The sequence below is a fragment of the Ambystoma mexicanum genome, chromosome 11 (assembly GCF_040938575.1).
Source record: "Ambystoma mexicanum isolate Mex_15411 chromosome 11, UKY_AmexF1_1, whole genome shotgun sequence".
In the NCBI taxonomy this organism is placed as follows: Eukaryota; Metazoa; Chordata; class Amphibia; order Caudata; family Ambystomatidae; genus Ambystoma; species Ambystoma mexicanum.
In genome coordinates, this window is record NC_090934.1 from 838757321 (window position 1) to 838784169 (window position 26849).

The 26849-nt window shown below is 47.7% G+C and overlaps 1 protein-coding gene across 1 annotated transcript in view; it reads left to right on the forward strand.

Moving 5' to 3' along the window:
* Positions 1 to 14694: 14694 nt before the first annotated feature.
* SPTY2D1 (SPT2 chromatin protein domain containing 1) overlaps positions 14695 to 26849 on the forward strand; it is a 554228-nt gene continuing 542073 nt past the window's right edge. The window contains exon 1 of the mRNA XM_069623793.1: positions 14695 to 14998. Within this exon, the coding sequence (XP_069479894.1) occupies positions 14939 to 14998 (60 nt within the window). The 5' untranslated portion in view covers positions 14695 to 14938. The remainder of the gene's footprint in view (positions 14999 to 26849) is intronic.

The following is a 26849-nucleotide window of genomic DNA, read 5'->3' on the forward strand; positions in this document are numbered from 1 at the left end:
CAACACTGGTAGCAGGGTGTTAGGCCACTCATTTCACGCCCCCTTCCAGGCATGGGCTGTTGGCACAAAAGGCGCACAAGCACTCATGGGAGCTGCAACCGTTCTTTGCCATTCTCGTTATCTTTTCATTATTTTATTTTTCCTCTTGACAGTCACCGCCATTTGGGTCCGGGATCGTTCATGGAGCCTGTCAAGTTCATTTTGCAGTAGCTGCTGTGCGGGCTGCTCTTTTTCCTTTTCCTTGTTTTTGTATTTTTCCTTTCAATACTTCTCTTGCAGAGTGCACACACAGCCGGTGTAACGTCACTTTTTGTTATGTGTCAGAAAATCCTATCCTGCTGACTGAGCATGCATGCGCATGCTCAGTCATTACTTAACGGATAGGATTTTTTGACACAAGGAATGTGGTGTGCCTGTCTTTCTGAGGTCCCGGGGGTGCAATACGTTTAACTTTATGATTACATAATACTAGCAACTCCAAAACGGACATAAAAACCACAAACCCAGCGGACGAAGGAACCTGAACACAGCGGATACTTTGTTTTATAGGCTCACAGGATTCTAGTAAGCACAAAATGTGCAAAACATATTAAAGAATTCATCAAAAATGTATACGTATGTGAACTAAGTGCATTATTTACGTGATAATAATGCACTTAGTTCACATACACGTACATATTCGTGATAAGTCTGGCTGATTGCGCATGCATGCGCATGCTCAGCGCGTGAGGAAGCCTGAATTGAATACCCTACACAGTGGGGACCTGAAACTGGCAGCAGTGTGCACAAGCTATAACAAAAATAAACATAGCTGTAAACACTTCAATATAGCGATTCTTAGCATCACTGGTGTGAATTCTCATTATTGACCAGAATGAAAAAAACTGCTTTGTTCCTTAGTACGATTGTACGTGTAATATATATGCTGTGAGCACAGATCTCAGCAGCAGGTACCCAACACAGTGAGCTATCTTTTCTGCATCTGTACAAGAACAGGGCATATGTGGCTGACTAGTGACTTCCAGTGAAGAGGGGTTGGTTCCAAAGAGGAAAGAGTCGTGTGTGGTACTAGAATATTTATAAGAGGTAAATACTCTAGGGAAGGGACTGTAAACTCATAATAAGGGTTTGGGGCCTGTAGGGTTGTAAGCCAACTGGGCGTTTCAAGTGTGACACGCAAGTCGGGAATACTGTGTTCCATATGTTGACGATCTAGCCTTGTGTGACCAGACTTATGTGGGAGTTAGAAACTCCTGAATGAATTGCAGACATATGCAAAATCAATGGTTTGCGGATTAATTACCAGAAAACATGAACGAATGCACTCTGCAAGCAAGGATATTTCAAGTGGGGACATGCAAGTTGGGAACGGAGGGGGCGCTACAGTAGGAAAGCACGGTGGAGCACAAGTGATGTATGGGGCAGGCACCACAGGCTATTTATTTACAAGGCAGCACCTGCGGCAATTATTGTTTGGGCATTAGGATACGGTGGTGGAATGTTCTTCGGGGAAGCAACATGGGCGAATAGTGAGTATGGTACCCGCCAGTTTTGTTTGCAGTGGATTGTGGCATATTATAAGGGATATCGCGAGCGTCATGCTGGGCGCGTTAATTAATGGGGGATGAACGTCACGCGGTACCCTTGCGCATAGCATATACATTACATACATACATAGATACGTTAGTTGAGCGCGGCGGGGTGGTGGTACCCCTTCATGAATATGTTTTACCAGTACAAGTATTCGGCGGTCCCGTGTCAATTTGGCACTTTCATGCGCTGGCAACGGTGCCTCAAAAATGGTTAGGTGTGTATCAGTGTTAGGGTTTCCTTAGGGGATCCAGGCGAGCACTGTAAGGGGGCGAGAAGGTTATTGGGCATTGGATGATTTAGGGTGGTGATATAACTTTGTTCAAATATCAAGGCGAGCAGTGTCCAAGCTGCTCATTGCAGATGGGGGTTGGTGCTTTTTGCTGGGGATACGGGCAGCGGGAGTTAGAGGTGGCAAATGAGTAGGCTTCATGCAGGGGGTAGGGGGAATTGTCGGGAGGGAGGAGGTGGGGTGCAGGGCTGGGCGAAAAGGAACGGTATATTGAGGTTAGGTAGTGGACACGGCAAGGGCGTGGGTATAAATGAGCGGATAGGCGCACGCATGAATACAGTGCGGTAAGCGGGATGCGGCAGGGAGAGGGGGTGTAAAAGTTGGGTCACACGGTTGTGCGGTGAACAGCACAAACTAAAAGATTGGGTTTTTGCCTGTTGCATAAGGGGGGTGTTTTATGCTGCATCACAGGGAGTGATGTGCAATGGTAATGTGCAAAAAAATATAACAAGGGGTTTTAATGGGGGAATTGTTATGGGACCAGCAAGACGCACGGGGTGTGGAGTTTGCAGGGAGGGGGACGAGGTAGAAGGTTAGGGAGGCAACGGGGATGTTCGTGGGGGTTCTGGCAGCGGAGAAGGCGGCATGGTGCGAGGGGCGTAAGGCAGCTTGGTAGGAGAAGGGTCGGGCCGGGAAAAGTAGGGCGGTGCAGGGAATATGCAGCAGGAGCGATTTGCGGTTTAGTTACGGTTGGGCCGAGGTGTTCGGTATGTCCTGGGGGTGATTGGGAACGTAAGATTGCATACCAAGGGGCAAGGGTTGGGGGGCCAGCCTTGGGTAATGCAGGGTGGGCCAAGTGGGAGATAAGGGTGAGAGTGTTCTGTGTCACCTTGGGCAAACCGCGCAGGACCATAATTTTGGGCCATAAAGTCAGGCCATAAATTTGGAGAGGGCCTGGCCACCTAATGGCCTGGCCCGGGAACGTGGGAGGGAAATAAAAGGGTGGGACACATGTCTTTAAAGCGGCTGGAAAATGTAAACAAATGTACGGAGACAGTGTGGCTGAGGCCCCGTTGCTCCAGAATGGGCAGTTGGTTGCCCTCATAGCCACCTGTACTAGGCACAAATGCCAAGCGCTGTTGTTGCAGGTAAGTAACCTTCCTGCCTTGCTGGTGACATAAGGCGCACATAACGTGGCAGACCTGCATACATACAGCTCCATGGTAAATGTTGTTTTTTGGGGACTCGACTTTGGCGAAGAGTATTTATGGTACCCACCAGGATTGTTTGTATTGGATTGTACCGTATTATAAGGGACTTGCGAAGCTTCATCCTGAGCGCTATACTGGAAGCAATATTGTCGCATTGCACGTTCTGGAGTGCATGGGCTTTTGACCGTTAAAACGCACTTGGCTGTGTGCTAGAATTTATACTGATTATTGTGAGTGCTAACCGAAACATGCCGGCTATAAAAGCACCAAAGGAAATGTTAAATAACAGACCGGTATGGCTTGGCACCTGAAGTTTATGGCCGTGGCAATGCGCCTAGCCAGGTTGCGTAGTTAGACATGTGGTCCAGGGACCAGGGTGTCTGCAGCAGGAATTCAGGTTGTAGTAGGGGAGAGATGGGCACTTGGTGATCAAGAAATCTGGAATGTAGAGGGTGTAGTGAGTTATGGGCAGGCAGAGCAAGAGTGGAGTGGGGGGGGGGGGGGGATTCGGGAATGAGAAACGGGAGAACATTGTCATCATCATGTTTTGTAGAATGTTCGCCAAGGCAGTGTGCCTTTATGAGGTTTAGGGCATGGTATATGCATTGGATCACTAAATGCAGACAGGTCCGGGTTTTGTGTAAGAACCAAATGCATTCTGGGAGTTGTGGTATTCATTTACTTCAATGACATTTAGCAGATTATCAAGGTTTGCAAAAGGAAGGCTTGGGGCTGGAAACAAACTGGTCCACAGAGATTGAGTTGTACATGGGATGGTAACCCTAACTTTAAACGTAAACACCAAAGGTTAGATTGGCCGTTGGCATCAATTTTGCACTAGTGCAAGATGTTTTGCAGTGACCTGCGCGCCCACGCACGCCCACAGAAATTGGAGCTGCACTGACGAGAATCACATGACCACCTATTAACCAGTGCATAGAGAACATGTGCACCAGTAGGCCATTGCAAATGGCAGTACCATGTTACCCGGCACCAGAGCAGTGCATGAAGATGTCCCCTTAGACTTCTTTGTATAGCGCTTAAAACTGATGCTTAGCTGCAAGGTGCTACCAAAGCTCACTGCGTTGCACGGTACGGTATCCTGCGCTGCTTGCAACAGCAAAAAGATACATGGCCGCAGCACGTCGTCATACTGTGAGGCGTAGACAGCTAGTGTTTGGTGATCTGTTTCTAAGCATTGCCTCCGACCGCTCAAGGTTTTCGAATCTATTTGGAAGTGTCTGTTATTTTGTATGGAATGCTTTTGGTCTGTTCGTAGATGGCACTGCAGGGGTGGACTGGGAACTAAAAGAGGCCTTGGAAGTAATATTCAAAGTGGCCCCATATTACTAATTTTCAGCAAGCTCAAGGCTTTTCCTACGAAAAATGTGGGAATGCCACATAAAGAGGGCCAGGGTGCAGAGGCCCAACAGGTAATCTCCAGAGTTCCTTATAGGCCAGTCCGCCTAGGGGTGACAGTAATGTGCATATGTGTTTCCGGAGTCTGCCTGGAAGGGGCAGTACTGTGCCTATGTGTTTTCTGCTTCTGCCTGGAGGGTAATGGACAATGCTATGATATGCTATCAGTGTCTGCTTACCTCCCCGTATCTGTGGGGAAGCGTGTTTACTGTTTGGAAGTAGCATTTGTGGTTTCCATCACAGTTTCGAGGTGTTAGTACTTGTGTATTGGAGTCTTGTAGGACTGTTCACAGGTGCAGGGGTCTTCTCTTGTGGGACGTTTACATGTTTTGCCATGACAAGGCGCAGGAGGGGAACAGGGGGGAATGAAACATCGATTTTACTAGGCCCAGTGACATTGAGAACGTGCAAGTGCATAGGGGCACAGAGCTCCAGTGAGATGGATGTGTAGATAGATGGGTAGACCTAATTGGAACATTCTGAATGGGCAGTCCCAAGCTGCATAATCATGCACCAGGCTACCTGCCAATACTGGTGCCAGGCATAATTAAGCAAGGGGGCAATATGCATACATGGTGAGTTTATAGCAACATGCGGTCTCCGTGGTTTCATGTGCCAGGCTAACCGAGAGTGGAAAAGGTACTTGCCAATATTGGTGTCATGCACAATTAAATGATGGGGAAATTAGGCTTGCATAGTGTTGTTAACGCGCCATGCGAGCTCCGGGTAGCACGGGGCATTGACACACACCACAGTCAACTACGAATGACGAACTAGAAAAGGAGTTACAAGGAAAGGCCCCACAGTTTCTCTTTTGGGGCTGTGCGCCTTTGAATGCTGGCAATTTGGAATAGGTTGGTTAAGGGTTGGCCGTTTGTTTTCATTTTGTCAGTACACAGTGGCATGTGGGGTTTCATTCCTTTGTGGCACTGTCAGGGGGTTCATGGGATGAGGTTGACAAAAGTAATCCAAACTGCACAAGTTAAAGAAGATCTATTCAACAGCATTGATCTTTTTAACAACCCGGTCAAAAGACTGGCCTAAGCTTTCAGCTGCATGGCGAAGTGGCTCGGCAGGCTGGCCCAAACTGGCCAGAAAACCAGTCGCACAGTGACTGTCAATGCAAATCACATAATTACCCGACTGGACAATATACCTTTGAATTAGTGGAATACTTATCCCATGTACCCAGCGTGGGGGGGGGACGTAACAAAGTGCAAAGTAATTTAGGTTTCTGACGTATGAAGCAAGGTTCTCGGCTGTTCTAGAAATACTTATTATCTAAGTGTTCTGCAAAACTGTGCTCAAGTAGACATCACACGCTAAGCAAAGCCAAGTTAAGCTAATCTGTAGGTTTGGGGGCGACGGGCGGAAGAGGGTCAGGCACCAGTAAATAATTACGGGTCCGGTGGCAACCTGCCGGTAGCACCGGCACGGTTACCGCCAAACCCGTAATGATGCCCATTGTTTCTTCTTGAAGTCACTCTGACTTCATAAAGAAATTATTTCCGTTAAGGACCAAACCATAACGGAAATAATTTCTTTGTGAAGGCTTACTGACTTCAAAGGGGGTGAGAAGCAGTGGTAGGGATTATGAAAAAGGAGCAGGCAACGGGCTTAAAGGGGGGGTTGTGGAGGGTAAGGGGAGGACTGATTCAGGGATTAGGGAAGGAGGTTTTTGGATCAGGGTTGATTCTTGAGGCATAAGGGCACAGGAAAAGACCAGCAAAGTCAATTGTGGGGGGGGGCGAAAGAAACAGAGGGACCTGGAGGACAAATTGGCGGCAGTCTGGGCCTGTATGGGGCATAAGGATGAGGGGGCAGTGGGTGCTGTGCTTCTGCTTTTCCTGGAGCCAACACCCAAATTCAGCAATCTCAGTCGGTGGTAGTTACAGGTTAAGACACATATTGCTGCTTCATGTAGAATGCTAAGCTATTGGCCAGCAAGTATCTCCCATTGCTACTGCACTGCCACTGGAAGGTCTCCACTCAGACATTTGCCCACTGGACACACAGAATGAACCACACCAATGTTAATGCTGTTGGTAATGTTGAAATAAACTGAACTATTTTTCACACTTTGGTGCTGAATTTCAGCATTATATATTTGATATGGACTCCTTGTACTTACATCACTGCCTGTATCTCTGCTCAGTGCAGAGTTTGGCGTCTGGTCCTTGAGTGACAAACATCACAGGTGGCGCTTACGGTCATTCCTTTACCCATCAACAAATGGGTGGGTTGCCCAATGCCTGCTGTCGGTAGGATTTTCTGACGGGTAGGAAAAAATGACAGGTCAGGCTGTCAGATTTTCCTACCCCGTCACTTTTTCCTACCCCGGGGTGGGTTGCCCAATGCCTGCTGTCGGTAGGATTTTCTGACGGGTAGGAAAAAAAGACAGGTCAGGCTGTCAGATTTTCCTACCCCGTCACTTTTTCCTACCCCTGGGGGGGTTGCCCAATGCCTGCTCCCGGTAGGATTTTCTGACAGGTAGCAAAAAATGACATTACAATTCCTGTCAGATTTTCCTACCGATAGGATTTTCTGACAGATAGCAAAAAGTGACATTACACCGGCACCTTTATGAGCTCTGGTCATGGAGTGCGTTGACCCCCTGCAGCCACTGGGGTTGGGCAGCAATGTGGGATGTACTTTTCTTTTCCCACCAGCTCCGACACCAATTGTAGTTCTTCAAACACATGCGGGCAGCTGCGTGGCTTATTTATTGGACTTTTTCATCTTGTGTCTTTTGAAAACTCTGATTCACAGAGTACATCAAGACTCACTGCCTTCATGGCCCGGATCAACTCCAACGACCACCTGGGGCTCGCTGTTATAGCGCCTCCTTCTCTTTCTTGCCATCGTTTTTTTCTCTGCTCTGACACGAGCGCTTTAGAAACCCCTGCCAATGCGGCCCGGAAATGCCTCAGGCAAGGTGCTCTCCCCCACAAGCTTTTCCCTTTTTCTCTCCTGTCTGGAGCACACGCTGCATAGGGAGGCACACTCACCATCAAGGATGCAGCAGATGCTGCTTCTCCTCCTCCAATCCTCTACTTTCGCCCAACAGGGCACACGCATCACAGGCCACAGCGGGAAGCTGCAGACGCTGCACTTCACACTGCAGGAACAGACTACTTGTCGTCATTGTTATGTCCTGGACCCAGGGGACAGGGTCTAGGCAAACCTTTGCTGGCGGTCGGCCAGCCGACACACTTGGATGCAGGAATCACCCTACTAGATTGTGGGCACACGTTCGACCCATGGGCTGGGGGAACCCAGGCCCTCATGACATACGGTGCCGGAGTAGCCCAGCAGGGGCACCGGCAAACAGGTGCAGAGTTGCCCGGCAGGGGAGCTTCTGACATGGGGGCCTCAGGGACAGCGTTTCCCAGCAGGGGCACTATCCTGTTGAAAGGCCATGCAGGAAAGGTGCATCTGTCTGCTACGCAGATCCGGCACCGCGCTGCAAAGAACAACACAGCAGGCAGGAGTCAGTTGGTCTGGATTGATGCATGAAACCACTCATCCCTTTTATTGATGTGGTCTCATGGTCACTGACATGTGATATGAGCACGAGCCCTTCACAGGGTCTCCTTGTCCTGAAAGGGCACAACACCACATAGCAGACCATGCATTCTATATAAAACTGCTTCCTGTAGCATTAGATTTAGGGTAACTGGAAATGATGCCACATTGGCACCACAATGGCACCACAATGTGCTTTGCTGCTCATTCTGGTTTCCTTCCTGCTGAAGCACGCGGCATTCATCCTTTGCTGTTTTCGAGCAGAGACCTATTCCGTTCACTGCTCATGTTGGAATAGATGTGTGCATGTGATAGGGATGTAACAGTATTACGGTATACCGTAAAAAAGATACCATGAACCACTTAATTGAACAATAATAACCGTCACATTGTTTATACTGGTATAACGTTCATACCGTTAAGTGTGCTTTTCAATCTGATTTGGAAAGGCTGCAGTAAGCAAGTGCTGCGCAGTCTTGATATGATATGATATGATATGATATGGTATTTGTAACGCGCCTATACACAAGTGTTTCAAGGCACGACGAGGCAGGGAGGGAGGAAACAAGGGGAAGACAGACAAACGATCCTACTAGGCCAGGTGACATTCAGATCGCGCAAGTGCAGAGGTAAGGGGAAAAAGGAGAAAGTGCAGGGGGAGGAGGTGGGGGGTAAGTGCAGTAAAAGGTAAGTGGCGTAATAAAATAATAAATAATAAATAATAAATAAAAAGGGCCAGCTGGTGGCAAGTGCGAGGTAAGTGCAGAGCAAGTGCTGGGAAGGGGGCTGTAGGGATACAGTGACAGTCCCACAGTGCAGGGGGAGCCAGGGAGGCAGTGCAAGTGGAGAGTGGCTGGGCCCTGGACCGAGGTCGCTGAGAGTGGCCCAGATGCAGGTTAGGTGCAGAATTCAGTGGGGAGTTAAGCAGGTTTAGCAGGGGAGAGGGAGAGAGAAGGCAGAAGCGAAGAGGAAGGTTTTGAGGTGCTTCCGGAACCGGAGATGGTTCTCCTCAAGTTTCAGGGAGGCAGGCAGGCTGTTCCAGAGGGAGGCCCCTGCTGCGGAGAGAGATCTACCCCCAGCTCGTTGCTTCGAGAAGCGGCTGACCATGAGGGAGTTGGAGACGGATGAGCGAAGGGCTCGTGAAGGAAGATATTTAGGAAGAGAGAGTTGAAGGTATTTAGGCCCCAGGCCCCAGAAGGCCTTGTGGACAATGCAGAGGGTTTTGAACTTAATCCTCGCAGCCACTGGGAGCCAGTGAAGAGATTTCAGTCCTGGAGAGATACGGTCCCTGGGCTTGAGGCCAAGGACAAGTCTCACAGTTCTGTTCTGGATAAGTTGCAGAGGGCGGAGAGTGGAGGCAGGGAGATTAAGATAGAGGCTGTTACAGTAGTCCAGCCTTGAGAGAACCAGGGCTCGGGAGACAGTGAGCTTCTGGGGGAAGGAGAGGAAGGGAAGAATACCTCTGAGGAGGTGCAGCTGGTAGTGTGATTTCTTAGAGACATCAGATATATGAGGAGAGAAGGAGAGTGTGGAGTCGAAGATGACCCCAAGGTTTTTAGCCTTGCAGGTAGGGGCAGGAAGGGGGCCAAGGGAGGCCGGCGAGAGAGCTGCAGGGAAGGAGGGAGTGGGTGTGCCGATGAGTAGAATCTCAGTCTTACTGGCGTTAAGGCAGAGGTCATTGGCGGCACACCATTCCTGGATAGCAGACAGACAATCGGAGATGAGGGAAGGAGAGGAGGAGGCCGAGGGTAGCCTGAAAATAAGCTGGGTATCGTCCGCATAGCACTGGAAGTGGGGGCAGAGAGCGGCGATGCGGTGGGCAAGGAGTGCCAGATACTGGTTGAAAAGCCAGGGAGAGAGGTTGGATCCCTGGGGGACACCGCAGGTGGAGAAAAAGATGTCAGAGAGGAAGGAGCCCATTTGGACCTGGGAGGGTCGACCGGAGAGGAAAGAGGTCAGCCATGCCAGAGCCTGACCAGTGATACCCAGGTTATCACGGAGACGGTTTACCAGGATGGCATGGTTGACAGTGTCAAAGGCAGAGGAGAGATCGAGCAGAATGAGAACACAGGGAGTGTTGGAATCGAGGTTCAGGAGAAGGTCCTCATGGATGTTCAGGAGAGCAGTTTCCGTGCTTCTGGCCGCTCTGAAGCCGGATTGATGGTCATGAAGATTACCAACAGATTCAGCATGGAGGTTAAGCTGGGAGATGGCCAGTTTCTCCAGGAGCTTGCCCAGGAAGGGAGTAATGGAGATTGGGCGATAGTTGGCCGGGCAGGAGGGGTCGGAAGAGGGTTTCTTGAGGAGGGGGTGCACAAGGGAGTGCTTGAGGGGGGATGGGAAGACTCCAGAGGCGAATGAGTGGTTGCAGAAGTCAGCCAGGGCAGGAGCCAGGGAGACGATGTGGTCCTTGATGGTTTTGGAGGAACAGGGGTGAACCTGTTTAGACGAGGCTTTCATAGATCGGACTTGTCTGGAAACCTCATCAGCAGAAAAAGGTGGAAATGCAGAGAAGGAGGGCGGAGGGGCGGCTGCAAGAGAGCAAGAGGAAGAGCCGGGAAGAGAGGGAGGGAGGAGAGAGGAGGAGAGTGAGGACAGGATGTCCTGAGTTTTAGAGATGAAGTGCGAGGCCAGTGCAGTGCAGAGGGCCTGGGAGGGGACAGGAGAGGTAGAGACTGCAGCAGGGTTGGCCAGCTCCTTGCAGATTTTAAAGAGTTCGGCCGAGTTGTTAGATGCCTCAGAGATGCGGGCTTGGATAAGGGCTCTCTTCTTAGTGAGAACGGAGAGCCGGTATTGCCTTTGGAGCAGGCGGCAGGCCAGTTTGTCAGAGGATGAACATGAAGCACGCCATTTCCTCTCTGCCACCCTGCACTTGCGTTTTAGGGTGACGAGATCCGAGTCATACCAGGAGTTACATTTGGCTTTGGGCTTCAGGCGGATTCTCATGACGGGGGCAAGGATATCGAGAGTATCAGATATAGAGGAATAGAGCAAGGCGAGGGCTGTGTCAGGGTGGGAGTCAGCCGAGGGGGGAGGAGGGGGCGAGAAGGTAGCAGCGAAAGCCTCAACTGACACGCGCTTCATGGGTCGGATGACCGAGAAGGTGGGTGGCAGTGAAGAGAGTGGCTTTGCCTGTGGGGTAGGGAGGGAGAGGTGGGAGGATAGGAGAAAGTGATCGCTCCAGGAGAGAGGAGTGGAGAGAGGGAGGGAGAGGGGAAGGTCAGAAGAGATCAGAGCATCAAGAGTGTGCCCTGCAGAGTGGGTAGGACCAGAAGGGAGAATAGAGAGTGAGAGAGAGTTGCAGAGTTTGCGAAAGAGACCAGTGGGGGGACAGGAGGCATCGAGGTGGATGTTGAAGTCACCGAGAAAGAGGAGTTGGGTGGTTGAGGACAGGAGTGAGGAGGAGAGATCAGCCCACTCAGAGAGGAAGGAGGAAATTTGACCAGGTGGCCGATAGATAGTAGCTACGGTAAGGGAATGGCTAGGAGAGAGAGAGAGTCGGCAGACAAGACATTCAAAAGAGGAGTAGGTCTGCGTAGGAGTGACAGTGGCAGGAATCCACTCAGGGAAGATAAGGGCAACACCACCCCCTGAGCGGTTGGGCCTGGCCACGGAGAGGATCTTGTAGCCGTCAGGTAGGAGTGTGTCGAAGCTGGTGGCAGAGCTGGCAGTGAACCAAGTCTCAGTGAGACCGAGGACGTCGAGGTCCAGTTCCTCAAGAAGGCGACAGATATCAGAGGAGTGCTTGATGGCAGAGCGAGAATTTAGAGTGGCAATGTGGAGAAGGTTGCCACCCTTGAAAAACTTCCGGGGAGGGGTACAGATCAGAGGTACGTCCTGCGGAGGTGTTAGAGAAGGAGTTGAAGAGGGAGCAAGAGAGGGGGCAGGGAGGGAGGGGAGAGCCAAGGTAGCCGAGGATAGAGGAGGGGGGACAGCGGGAGCGGAGAGGAAGTTGATGAGGCATGGGAAGCGTCTATCAAAGAGGAGAAGGTTGGCCTGAGGGCCTTGGACCAAGACGGTCCCGTTAACATAGACATTAATGATGGCCTTAGAGGAGCGGAAAGGGGCCAAGAGGACATCCCAACGGGTGCCACCATTAATGGGAGAGGTGGAGAAAGGAGAAAGCACAGCGACCATGTGAGGGGTCCATAGGTCAGGTGAAGGCACGAAAAAGAGAATGTCAGTGAGAGTTTCCTTGGAGCAGGCGCTCGTGTAGGTGTCAGCGATAGGGAGGCCTGGGTTGGAGAACACGATGTCCTTTTTAAACTTTTTCCTACCGGATTTAGTGAGGAGAGCAGGATAGTCAATGGAGAAGCAGTTAGAGTAGATAGGCGAGATAGAGAGCACCATGGAGTAGGAGGGGAGGCGAACGACACGAGTATGCAGACAGGAAGTGAGTGGAGGGCACTAGTTTACCACAATGCAGAGCAAACAGTAATGCGTAGTGGGTCAGGGCCACCTAAGTTTGAGAATCCTGCGAGGGGAGAAAAGCACCCTAGTTTAACACAGTGCAGAGCAAACAGTAATGCGTAGTGGGTCAGGGCCACCTAAGTTTGAGAATCCTGCGAGGGGAGAAAAGCACCCTAGTATAACACAGTGCAGAGCAAACAGTAATGCGTAGTGGGTCAGGGCCACCTAAGTTTGAGAATCCTGCGAGGGGAGAAAAGCACCCTAGTTTAACACAGTGCAGAGCAAACAGTAATGCGTAGTGGGTCAGGGCCACCTAAGTTTGAGAATCCTGCGAGGGGAGAAAAGCACCCTAGTATAACACAGTGCAGAGCAAACAGTAATGCGTAGTGGGTCAGGGCCACCTAAGTTTGAGAATCCTGCGAGGGGAGAAAAGCACCCTAGTTTAACACAGTGCAGAGCAAACAGTAATGCGTAGTGGGTCAGGGCCACCTAAGTTTGAGAATCCTGCGAGGGGAGAAAAGCACCCTAGTTTAACACAGTGCAGAGCAAACAGTAATGCGTAGTGGGTCAGGGCCACCTAAGTTCGAGAATCCTGCGAGGGGAGAAAAGCACCCTAGTTTAACACAGTGCAGAGCAAACAGTAATGCGTAGTGGGTCAGGGCCTCCTAAGTTTGAGAATCCTGCGAGGGGAGAAAAGCACCCTAGTATAACACAGTGCAGAGCAAACAGTAATGCGTAGTGGGTCAGGGCCACCTAAGTTTGAGAATCCTGCGAGGGGAGAAAAGCACCCTAGTTTAACACAGTGCAGAGCAAACAGTAATGCGTAGTGGGTCAGGGCCACCTAAGTTTGAGAATCCTGCGAGGGGAGAGAAAGCACCCTAGTTTACCAGAAATTTGGAATAGGGGGGCGAGGCATCAAGCGGATGAGGTGAGCAAGGTGAGGAGGGGTGGGCCGGAGAACAGGTGGAACTGGCGCCTGGCGTCCCCTGCGGACACACAGGGAGCCGCACTGTAGGAGTCGCCCTTGGCCTGGGGCCCTTAGCCGCGGGGGCTGCCGGGCAGAGGGCTGCCCAGGAGGGGGGAGGTTATAGGCAGAGGGAGAGGAAGGGTCTTGCACTGTTGGATGTGCCGTCTGCCAAGTAGTTTCAGTTGGAGCAGTTTTTAAATGCCATTCCATAAACCACACGTGCCTGACACAAAATCAATATGTTAGCAATAGGAAGAATAAATACAGTGCCAAGAAGGAAAAGGGTTTACTTTGGGTTGGCGGCTTTGAGGTTTATATATTTATAATGGATAAAGTTTTCTAAACATATGACAATGGGGGATTTCCCTGGTTCCATCATTGAATTTACATATAATAAGTCACACTGCGAAATGTACTCATCTCTGTGGGTATTCCCTGCAGCCATACCAAGGTGTAACATGTCCGTGATTACTGAACACCTTTTGGTCCGCAAGTAAACTAAAGGCTGTAACATAAAGAGAAAGTGCGTGTTCATGTGTATGCGCACAAGCGTATACTATCATCAGAATCCATTGATCTGTGGCATGCAGGTTATCAAAATGGCAACATGTTCATCTTCACCAGTAGCCAGTGGGGGGGCTAAAAGCCTAAATGACCACTTAAGAAAAGCCATTCAGTTTGCTTTGCCAGTCGCAGCAGGGCTCCCCCCGCCCCTCCTCCTCTCCACACTGTGTTTGAGTTTGGTGGAAGCAAGGGGTGGCATTTCAGTGGAAAGTATATTGAAAAGCCCAATTCTGGCCCTGGGTGCCTGGTTTTGTTTACGATGATAAATCTGACAATGTATGAATTTTTTAGAAAATATTTGTTAAGATTAGTTAACTCCATCTGCTATACCGCGATAACCATGATATACCGTCATTTGGCAAGAAGGTTATTGTACCATCATAAAACTAATACCGTGACACCCCTAGCGTGTGAATGGCTTTAACGCCGATGCAATGGCCTTGTAAGGCCACATCAGTGCACACGCACATGATCGCTTCCAAAAATCAATGAAAGGGATTGGAGCAATGCTGCGGATTTGACTGGTAGTAAAATTGGGAGAAGTGAGTAGTCTTCGAGTAAGGCCATAGTTCCCAGGCACATGTACTCTCTTCGTCGCGTCACCGTACAGCGACCTACCAAAACAAACGACTATGCCAGTGAGAAGAGAACCCTAAGCCGTCAAGCAGCCGTCCAATCATGAAGTCGCTCACCAACAGAAGGCGGGCATTGGCCGTAGTACGCAGATGTCACGTGACGTGGTGCTGCGCCGCTTGTTTCCTGTGACGCTTCTAAACTTCTTCCCAGGAGTCCCTCCCGTCATCAACAGCTGTTGCTGTCCCGGCCGGGTGTGAACCGTGGCCCCCAGCCCGGGGGCGTGCGCCCTGACACCCCGGGCCCCGCTATCTGCACCCAGAGATCCAGTGCCCTGACAACCACCATTGGGATCTGTTCTCTGACTTCTTGTGCGGACACCCGGCATCACATCCTGACACTCGGTGCTATCTCCTAGTGCGCTAATCCCTACACCCTGTGTTCGTCATGGAGTTCGAAGATATCTTGATGGTGGCTGCCAAGCAACAGGACAAGAGCGGTGCACAGGTATGGAGTCACACGCTCCTTTCTGGACACTCATGGGAGTGGGGGTCGTGGGCGAGATGAGAGGCTCTCTTTGGGTGGCAATGGAAGAACCAAGAACACTGGATACGAGAGGGTGAGCCATGCCGCGAGAGAGTCCTTTAGGCGAGTGTGCCCTGTGATTGGAGGGAGGGGGGGCGGGGGTGGGGGAGGTGCGGGTATGGAGGAGGCATAAGGGAGCCGGTGATGGGGAGGAGGGGGGGGGGGGTCACAGTCATGGGAAAGGAGCAGGGCTGGAGGCCAACGGCAAATTTATTAGGAGGTTTAGAAGACTAAGATCGTACAATGCCCCATATACCACGATGTATGCTGGAACATCTTACAATTGAGCATAAACAGGCCAATCTGGTTTAATTATACCTATATTTTACCTAGCTGTTAATATATCTATCTGTGTTCTTGTATTGCGCCACTAACCTTAAGGCCTCAGGGCGCACACAGGAGAAAAAACAAACAGACACCAGAAAACAGAGAATAGGAAGAGGACAAAAATGGTGGAAGCAAGCCAGACTCTACATGAAAAACGAGGAGTCTTAAGATGTTATAGGACAGACACAATGAGGGTAATCAGGGCTTTAAGTGGGGTAAGAAATCGAGGGGGGGCCCTCATTTGGGGGCGTGGCTTGTGGGGGGCGTGGCCTAAAACGTACGCAAATCGTAAGGTATGCACACACATATATATGTATGTCATATATCTGTGTGCGTACCTTACTATGGTTTGTGTTCTTTGCAAGCACTCTTTTCTAAACATAGAAATATGTATTTCTATGTTTAGAAAAGATGGCTTGCAAAGAACACAAACCATAGTAAGGTACGCACACAGATATATGACATGCATATATATGTGTGTGCATACCTTACGGTTTGCCTACTTTTCAGGCCATTTTTTAAAAAAAACATTTCGGTTTTATAAAAGATGGCTTTGAAAGTACACAATTCAAGCCATATTTTATAAAGCTTTGACTACGGACAAAATTGTCCGTCGGCAAAGCTTTATAAAAGATGGCTTGAATTGTGTACTTTTCAAGCCATCTTTCATAAACCTCGAAAAATATCAAGGAATCCCCAGGTTCGCCGAGGGTTAAAGACGCCTCGGCGACCTGGGGAAACAAAGGGACAGTAACTGCCTCTGGTGACCCCTCGCGCGAGAGGTCACCAGAGGCAGTTACTATGATTTACAGAAGTGGCAGCCAGGCACAGCATTGCTGTGGCTGGCTGCCACTTCTGTCAGATCGCCTGACTTCATGGCAGGCGCATATCCCGTCGCGGCTGCTGCCGCGACGGGATAATGCATCCCGCCAATGTTGCGTGTGGTGGGACGGGGGCCCCGGCAGGGCCCCGGCTCAGTCCCACTTTTTGGAGACTGCCGGGGCCCGGCCCCGGCAGGCCCCGGCCCACTTAAAGCCCTGAGGGTAATGTCAATAGCAAGAGGAGAGGAGACTTTACCCATGGCCTAGATCTAACAGGAAAGTTTTCAGTTGTTTCTTAAAAGCAGTTACTAATATACATCCTGAAAAGTTAACTCATGTTTAACAGTTGCAAAAATGGCATTGCACTAAGCAGAGACTGCATTATTTTAACTCAAGCAGACGTCACTCCCAGAGCAGCGTCAAATGTGTAGTTAGAAGTGGTCTTTAGTAGAAGGGACAAAGCATCCAGCTCAGCTTTCAAAATGGTCAGTCAAAAAGATTCTGTTTAACAAAAGAGATGTCACTCTGTTGTGTTTTCGTATATATGTATATCACGCACATTTCTCAGTGATAAGTATTAAATGAGTTTAATATGTTCACATTAAATTGCATGATAATCAGTGCCCATCTTCTTATGCGTGAGGATTTTTTGAGGATTTTTCGAGTTCAGAACATGAACAAGTGGTTTATGGTCTGTTTTAATGTCCACCGGAATGCCCCAAATGAGTCCTTTGAAGTGTTCTAATATCCACTTGACACCAAGGGCTTCCTTCTCTATTGTCGAACAATTTTTCTCAGCTCCTCTCAATGTTCTTGAGGCAAAGGCAATGGGAACAATCTCACCTCCTTGTACTTGTTCAAGCACACCTCCTAATCCTATATTACTTGCATCAACTGATATTCTTGTCTTTGCATTCGAGTCAAACATCTTTAACGCCAGTGCTTTGTTAATCAGTATTTTGATTTGCTCAAATTCTCTCTTGCATTCCTCAGACCAATCAAACTTCATGCCTTTGCACATTAAATTTCTCATCCTCTCAGTTCTATCGGAATAATGATCAATGAATTTAGAGTAATATTCTGTTAACCCCATGAAACTCCGAAGTTGGTCCTTGTTCTTGGGATCAGAAATTTTAAGGATGGTGTCCACCAATGATTCTTTTGGCTTTATTCCATCAGCATTTATTCAATGATCTAGGTAGGTTACTTCACTTTTCTTGATCTTGCACTTTTCAATTTTGAGTGTCATTCCTTTCTGTTGTAGGACCTGTAGTACCCCTAATAACTTTGTGTCATGTTCCTCTTCAGATGTTCCTGACACCAAGATATCATCTTGGAAATAATGTACTCCCTGTAGACCTTCAAACAAATGATGCATTAACCTTTGGAACACAGCGGCTGCTGAAGCCAATCCAAAAGGCATTCTCTTGTATCTTAAAGCTCCCAACAGTGTTATAAAAGACGTCAAATGCCTAGACTCTTCTTCCAGCACAACTTGGTGATACGCTGACGATAGATCTAACGTCGTAAAATACTTTGCTGGCTTCATGGTGGTCAACAGTTCCCCAATGTTCGACAGAGGATGCCGATCTATCCAAATATTGGCATTCAAGTCTCTTAAATCAACGCACGTTCTGATAGATCCATCAGGTTTTTTTACAATTACAATCGGGGATAACCACTCCGAACTTTCAATGGGCTCGATAATATCCTGCATGCATAGCCTTTCTAATTCGGTCTTCAATGCTTCTCTGGTACCAATGGGTATGTTCCTCACTTTGTGTATTACTGGCTTTGCACCTCTTCTAAGTATGATATGATGTTCAAATCCTTTAAGGAAACCAATTTTGTCATTGAAAACTTTAGGGAAAGTCTTTGCCAAATTATCTGCAGTGTCACAGCTGTTGTCAATGATACATAGAATGGGCACATTCTCACCTCGGTGTATTCTGATCTTCAAGGATGCTTGTTCCCACCATCCTACTATTGAAAACCCATTCTCGGCCACATACAGTCTGCAGTATGTCTTCCTTCCTTCAAAGTTTAAATGTACCCAAACAAAACCTATAATGTTGATGGGTGTTTTCCATAACCTGTTGCTTTAATTTTCGTCATCTACAACTCCTCCATCTTTTTCTTCAATATATTCACATATGTCTCTACATCAACCATAGTATATGGAGACCCAGTATCAACCATGACTTGTAAGGTTATGCCATTTATTTCCATGGGACCCAATTTCCCACACCACCTTCACTTGGTGTAAAAGCAAGTATCTGTACTCTGTCTTCAAGTCGATCTGTGACTGCCAACAAGCTGCTTGGACCACCAATTTCTTCCAATGCCTTTATGCTCGTCATTGCTGCACCTCTGCCTCTATTGTACCGACCAGTATTCCTCCCATATCAGCTATTAAATCTGCCTCTTCCTCTACTGTTGTGACACATTTTTCCAAAATGGCCTAAATGTCCACATCTGTAACATTCTGCTGACACAGCTGGGCAATCTCTTTCTGCATTCGCATGTTTATACCATCCACAATTTAAACATCTGTTATTTTGTCTGAACATGCCTCCTCTCTCTTGTTTAGGTCCACCACTTGTGTCAGACTTGACTAACCTCTTAACCGTGGCAATCAAATATTCTTCCTGATTGCTATGTTGTCCATCCTCCATATCTTGAACTGATTTTATTTCAGCATTCTCCAATTTGTTTTGGACCTCCTTCATATATTTTTCACCCAATTCAATCGACCTGGCAATTTCAATTGTCTTCTCTAGTGTCGGGTTCTTTGCTTGCCACAGACGTTGTTGAATGTGTGGATCTGCCACGTGTAAAACCATTTGATCTCTCAAATATTCATCTGCTACTCCTGTGAAAGCACACGTAGCCATCAATCCTCTCAGTGCAGCCAAGTAGGAGTCTATATTTTCCTCTTTACTTTGTCTCCTTGAAAAAAATCTGTATCTCTCCAATACAATGTTAGTTTTATTTCCGAAATGTTTATTAAGCTTGGCAATCGCTGTGTCATACTTCCTAACTCCACTCGAAGATTCTCCCCAGCTCTCCTCATCATGTTCCAAATCCGGCAATGTCTTGAAAATCCTGAGCGCCTCTGCCCCTATGCAATTTAGAAGAGTAGCCTCTTTCTGGTCATCATTGAACTTGGAGCCTCCTATCGCCCTCAAATACACTTGGAAATTATCTTGCCATTGTTCCCAGGGGCATGTTGGATTCCCTGGTAGTGGCACACATTTCAGCTATACTCTGCATGTCGTGCTCAGTTGAATTTTCAGTGGCAGTGCTTGTGCTGGTATTTATATAATAATTTTTTTTTATTGCGTTGTCCACTGGGTTTCATATGTAAATGTCTCAAACTGCTTCAATGTATCCACTGTTATTTATCACTTCCCTTTCGATGCTCACTATATTTAGTATCTCTTCACATGAGCATACATTTGCACTGCAACCATAATCTGTATTTATCTCTCATTGTGCGTGCTTGATTTCGTTTCTTGACCTCATCGCCCCCTTTCTTGGTGCGAAGGCTGACACGTCATTTATCTCACCCTCAGGTCGCGTTATGTTTACTGCCTTTATAGCGTTGCCCTGTGACACCCAAGATGGTGGCACGTACGGCACGCATGAGGGTCCTTTCCTCTAATAACAGCGGCGGTTGGCCTTGCTCTCACAGAGCATCCGTATGATGCCGGCGCCGTAAGTTAAAAGTTTAAAGTCTATTTCCATATAAGTTCGCTTGTGCGCCGCTCACCTCTATTCCTGTTGTGGCGCGACGTACTCCAGCTGCTGTTTGTTTATCACATGAACCGCGTTGCAGTTGGAGCGGTTAAATCGAAATTTCTCCTTTCTGTACCCGGGGGCTCCCTCCACAGGAACAATCCCTCATCGCCAATTGTTGTGTTTTCGTATATATATGTATATCACGCACATTACTCAGTGATAAGTATTAAATGAGTTTAATAGGAGGAGCCCCCAGGAGGCCAACCTTCTTTACAGCAACATCTTCGTGTATGGTTCCGTCAACATTCTGGAACAATACACAAAGATGTTGTCAGGGATACAGTGCACGTGTCTACATACTAACTATAATGATATCACCACACACTCATACCTCGGTTTCAAATGACGGTCAAGGACACCCTCTTTAACAGGGGAAATGTCACATAAAGACTCTGAGTACAAGGGGTAAAGGAGACAGTTGCTCCCTTAGTCGTTGAGCAATGGTTGCAAGAATACCACTTTGCCCACGTAGAATTGTTTTCCGTTTCTGTACCTCCCCGTGGTGGCTGGTGAATTTTTTTTTAATTGGAGGGACGTAAATATTTGCCCCAAATATGCTTGTGTGATGGAGAGTAGCGAGGAAGCCTGAACCAATCAAGAAGTATTGATTGGTTCCCCACCCCCAAGAATTTTTTTTTAATGGCTTAAAATGGTGCATTTTAAAGCACACATATTTTTGAAAAATTGGGCAAAATGCAAAACATGTTTTGCAATTAGTTTTGTAAGGTAACTCATGAAACAATCCAATAGATGCAAGTCACCAACAGCGCAGAGGAGCATTTTACCAACACATTTTCATGATGCCTTTGCCCCCAATATATGCTATTAAAAAAACATTTTCACGCTGGCTGCGCTCATACATTTTCATGCTGGCTGCACCAATATATGCCAGTATTCCAGTTAAAGAACATATCCATGTTTGCTTTGCACATAATGTCAGTAATAAAAATACTATAAGAAAACATGTCCACACTTGTTCTGCCAAAATATGGCAGTATCCTCAAATAAGAACATACTCCAGTTGTCTTTACCATTAAAAATCCCATGCCACCGTATGATAACATATGTACTGTTAATGTGCCCATACATTTTTATACTGGAGTACTACTCCAGTGATTTAACATGGCTATTTGTTCACACTTGATGTTTCTTACAGTCCTTTTGATACATTGCGTATAGTGCGACTATGTAGCACAATGAACTTGCGGGGCACCAGTGGTCCAGCCCAGGGTTGAATATCGGTTTCTAAACAATCAGCTACAAACCTCTAGTACACCAGAAGGGATCCAAACATATTGGAAATGCAAGCAAATTATAAACCTCCTTGCCCAATTTTGGTAACGTGGATGGAGCGGCAGGCTTATTTCTGAAAGATCATGGATCGTTGGTTAGTTGCAACACAACGGAAATACAATTTTGTTTCTTCTAGGCTTTTACTCTGTTGTTTGCATCCGGTTTGAGTCCTTTGTGTAGTTTGCCTTTGGCAGGCTCCAGTGTGTCTGGAATGGCAGAAAGTGAGGGAGGGGCCTGAAACTTCCCTGTCCTTTGTCTCTAGGTGTGCCTGAGTGAAACCAATTCCAATTGGCTGCCTGGCTTTCCTGTAAAGACAGACACCCTGCTGTGTGATTGAAAGCCTAGGGCTGTGAATCAATGCAAACTTGCATAAAAAGCGAGGGTTTTGGGACTAAGAGCAGAGTCGACCACTGGAGGACAACATCTGAAGAAGAAAACAAGAGAAGACACCAGCAGCACCCTCCTTGACTGCAAAGTGCCCAGTGAAGCCCTATAGCTGTGCTGACTCTGTGTTAGAATTGAGAGGGAGGACCCGTAAAGGATGACTTCCTTCCTTAGTCTGGCGGGACCAACTTGTGTCGAGACAATCTCTATTTTGGCGCAACCCCCTACTTGCTGCGACTTTCATACACTGCAGAAGCTCAATACCTGGGGTACCTCGACCACTTGTGAGTGCATTGTCTTTCAAAGTCAAAATCTGTCCAGATCTTCGTGGACATCAAGAGGACTCTACAGAAGCAAGAAATCCACATCCAGAGTCCAGGACTGGGGGATCAAGGAAATCCTAAACTGAGCTTCTCATCCTTCATTGGTGCTCAGAAAAAGGTGCTAAAACCATAAAGAGCCACTGAATCTATGGAAATCCATTGTGTGCATGATAGCCAACCGGTTCCGCACATAGACAACAACAAATAGAGGGAACATTGCTCGTGGGTAAATAACTGTGTTGCGGGATAAATCGTAAAAAGCAGACAAACATTGTCTCCTTGGAAGAGAGTAGTTGACATCAACAATGGATTTCTTGTATCTTGCACTGACCCGACCTGGAAAGGGGTAGAAAGCATATCATAATAGTCGCCATAGAAAGCAGAGTACTGATCGTCCGTCAATAAAGAACTCAAATATTGTAAATCATCGCTTCCCAGCTAGCTACAGACTGTCAATACCTCGAAGGGGGTTTGTGCCTCTCGCCAAAATCGGCTCCACGGCCCACACACATTTACACAGCCTTCACACAAAGCAGGCACTTGATCACACGTGCACTGATCATCATGCAAGTACTCATTACACACAACACAGGAATACACACATACATACACATTTAAATTAACGCACCTTCTGCCCCAGTCCTGATGTTTCCTCCCAGTTCTCCAGCTCCTGCGTATCACGAATAGGAACCAGGAAGCAAACGGCGCTTCTGGTTCATGCACATACTCGCAAGAGCTGGAGCGCTGATGAACTGCTCCTGCTCCGTTTGTATGTGTCACTCGCACATACAAACCTGCAGTTCCTCAGGATATCTGAGGCTGAGGAATAGAACTGTCAAACGGAAACCCCTTTGACAGCCAAGCCAGCTGAGGTATGCTCCCTCGGCTGCAAAAAGCAGCTGGGGGAGTGCTCAGTGTTTACACTGGGTTGGCTCCTCCATTATGAGCCAAGTGCCTGTAGGTAGGCGTGCCCTCGTCCATTATGGGAAATCCACCACTGGTACAATGTTAATGAATGTATGCACAGGGTCAGTGTGGCTGGAGATAAAATACTGTTGACTTTGAAGTCATGTACACAAACTACACTGTTGGGAATGCAGTGATTTTGAACACGTTAAGGGATCCATAGAGATGCCCTATAGTAGAAGACTATCAGGATAGCTCAGCAGATGAATTTTTGAAATTCCTTATAAAAAACAAGTGCTATAAAATGTGTTCGGCCAGAGGCTGGGTTTACTGGTACCTTTCTTGAATTCAGGGCACGGGTGGGGGAATTTCTTCCCTCCTCCCGCCCCCCCCCACCCCCCCATAGTGAAAATCGAATGTTGGCATCCATGAACCCAGAGTTTAATTTCCTAATGACTGCTGTCGACGCAATAGAAGCATTTATTTCTGATTAAACAGTTTGACAAGCATACCCACTTTAGAAATATTTCCTGTGATTTTAAAATGCAAAGGAAGGAGCACAAAAATCACAGGGTATTTGTGTAGGAGTCCGACAAAAAAATAAACACATTTTAAAGAAAATGAATGTAAGTTTAAAAAGCAAGTTTCATTTTGGAAATGTCTTTTGTTTTTTTTCTAGACCAGCGTAAGGTGCACATTTGGGAAACAATGGAAACATGTAGGTAGCCTGCTTTTAACAGTGATGGCCCCCACCCCAGTGATATTCACGGCCCATTGATTCCTCTGGTGTCTCTTTCAGCCCAGAAGAAAGAACACAGGCTAAGCAAATAGAGCCTGCAAATGGGCAAATGATGGCTGAGCGTAGAGGCACTGTTAAGGCTCCTGCAAAGAGTTAAAGGTAGGGCAGGCTACTGACTATTAGAATTCAAAATACAAACGCTTAAAATGCCACACTGCCCACTTTTCTTACGTAACATAATTAGGGCGGAGCAAACATTGATAACAGCTCACGGAAAAGCTTACACTTCATATTCTGCAGTTATACCTTTTAAGCATGTAATTTTGTATTTGTGTACAGCGCTTTCACAAGCACACACGTTCTAATCCTCTTGACAACTTTCCCATACCTTAGACCTTGGTCCACTGAGGGCGTTTTCTCTACACACATTCAGAGGCCATATTAATGGCAAATCTACTACTACTACTATTACTACTAGATCATAAATGCAGGACTACAAGAAGCATGATGCAATATGAAAAGTCTGATATGAAACAAGTTCAACTTGTTGCAAAGTGCCCTATGTGGGGGTGTCCTACTTTTAAGATATGAAAACACTGTCCCGAATGCACCTGCTTTTAATTCATTGTTTACCACTGGCTTGCAACTTGTTGCTTTGGATGATGTTCATGTTAAAGGATATTTGTACTCCTGGCTATCACCACCGGAGTAGTCCCCTGGCGCTCTGGCGGATCTGGAAAGGAAAGTGGGTGGGGGTTGAGTTAGTGAGAACATGCAGGATAAGTGCAAGAGAGCAGTGATGTGCTGTTTGCAGCTTCAGTTTGGTTAACACGTTTGCTGATGTTGGGGGTGGGGGGGCTTTCCGGTCAGTAGCTGTCGTGTGCTGTCCTGCAAAACTATGTGTGATTTGTTTTGTTGTTGCGGTGTAGTGAAGTATGCGGTTTGTTGTGCTTTAGGGTTGTGGTTGTGTTTGGTTAGAGTTTGAGAGGTGTATGCAGAGGGGTGAAATGGTTAGTGCGTTGGTTATTGGCCTCACTATCTAGAAGTGATATGTGTTACATTTCCATGTTCTTTCTAGATGTGGCGCGTAACTATCTCGGAGGATCTGGAGTACAAGAAGTGGGAATCCCACCTACAGCATGCCGTAATAGCACCAAAATCACTGTACAGCAACTCCATGGACAAGAGCTGCTGGCATGCCCATGGTCCATAGCAATAAACCTAGCAGAATACTGGAGCCCTAAAATTCTGCAGCAATAAGGCTTTTTAGGAAAGTGTAGACCCACAGGGCTACAAAAACCCAAGAGTACTGTGGGGGCACCCCACCAGACAGGACCAGGTAAGGCACAAGGCAATAATCACTCCCACAGTATTGCAAACCCTGGACAGGAAGATCATGTTCATGCCTTAATTCTGTCACAAGTATTTCTAGTATCTTGGAGAAGACATTCCAACCAACTGTAAATTGGAGGCCAGGTTAGCAAAGAATTTATTCCGGGATACAACACGGGTACCTTTTTATATAGCACTTCAGGACCACATGTATTGCCACCATGATGAGGTAGCAGGAACTGAAGCATTCCCTTGAACTCCATAGACAGATATGTTATGTTAATTTGCATTTATATAGCGCCTTATATACCATTGGTATGGTCTGAAGGTGCTGGTAGGTTGAACGCCCTTGGGAACCGAAGTTCAAATCAGTAGAGAGAGTCAAAAGGTGCATGTGAGCACCGGGTATGTGTGCAGCTCGTGCGATATCCGTGTAGTAGCTGTTTCTTGGCGGTAGGTGTGGTGGTGGAAAGGTCAGGAGAATGTGTTCGTTCAGGCAGCTTTTATCCAGAACGGCTGCGGCTGCGTTAGGCCTGAGGAGAACGCCTGGCTGGGGGGGTGTGAGACCAGCAGTGTCAACTTAGAATGATGTGGGGTGAGCGGCGGATGTTGATATGAGAACAGTTATACCGAATGGTGTCATAGTATCTCTGTGTTCTAGTTGAGTGGTGATGTAAAGGAGAGAATAAGCATGGTGGTGTGATATGATGAGTTATATGCTATTTCAAACGTTCTTTGCATTCTAAACCATACTATATACGTCACGCAATATTTATGCGTTCCAGTCCGTACTGTGGACAGCTATCCGTTCTATGCACTCCAGTCAGGTCCAAATACACTCTGGTCCGCCCTGCGTGGTCTAGTCTGCTCCGCGCATGCGCTCTTGTCTGCCTCACGCATGCGCTCTTGTCTGCCTCACGCATGCGCTCTTGTCTGCCTCACGCATGCGCTCTTGTCTGCCTCACGCATGCCCTCTTGTTTGCCTCACGCATGCCCTCTTGTCTGCCTCACGCATGCCCTCTTGTCTGCCTCACGCATGCCCTCTTGTCTGCCTCACGCATGCCCTCTTGTCTGCCCCAGGCATGCCCTCTTGTCTGCCCCAGGCATGCCCTCTTGACTGCCCCAGGCATGCACTCCTGACTGCTTCATGCTCTACGCATTCAGTAGCTCAACGTACTCATCCATTCTACGCACTCATCAGTACTGGATGCGTCAGTGCTCGTTTGTTCTATGTGCTCGTTGGCTCTACGTGACCCGTCAGTTCACTCTGGGCACTCAATCGCTCCAGGTACTCATCCGCTTTATGCCCTCACGCGTGCTATGCGTTTACCTGTTTTTACGTACTTAACCCTTCTATGCACTCACCCCCTCTATGTACTTAACCGTTCCATGCACTCATTCGTTTTAATCACTCATGATTTTCACGCATCCAGCAGTAATATCTTGTTCTATATATTCATCTCTACACTCATCTGTCCTATACCTTCATTTACTCTGAGTATACATCCACTTCATATATTCATCTGTTCGATACGCCTATCCGCTCATACACCTAACCTCTCCATACACCGATCTGCTGACTGCATACACCTAACCGCTCCATACACCCGTCCGCTCCCTGCACGCGTCCGCTCCCTGCACTCGTCTGCTCCCTACACTCGTTCACTCCATACATTCGCCAGGTCAGTACAATCGTCCGCTTTGGCGATAAACACACTCTCTGCACTTCCGCATTCATCAGCTATCCAGACTCGTTGGCTATCTTACTCATCCGCTCCATATTCTCATCTGTTCTACACACTCATCCTGTTTTCGCTCATCCGTTCTGCACTTTCATCCGGTTTGCG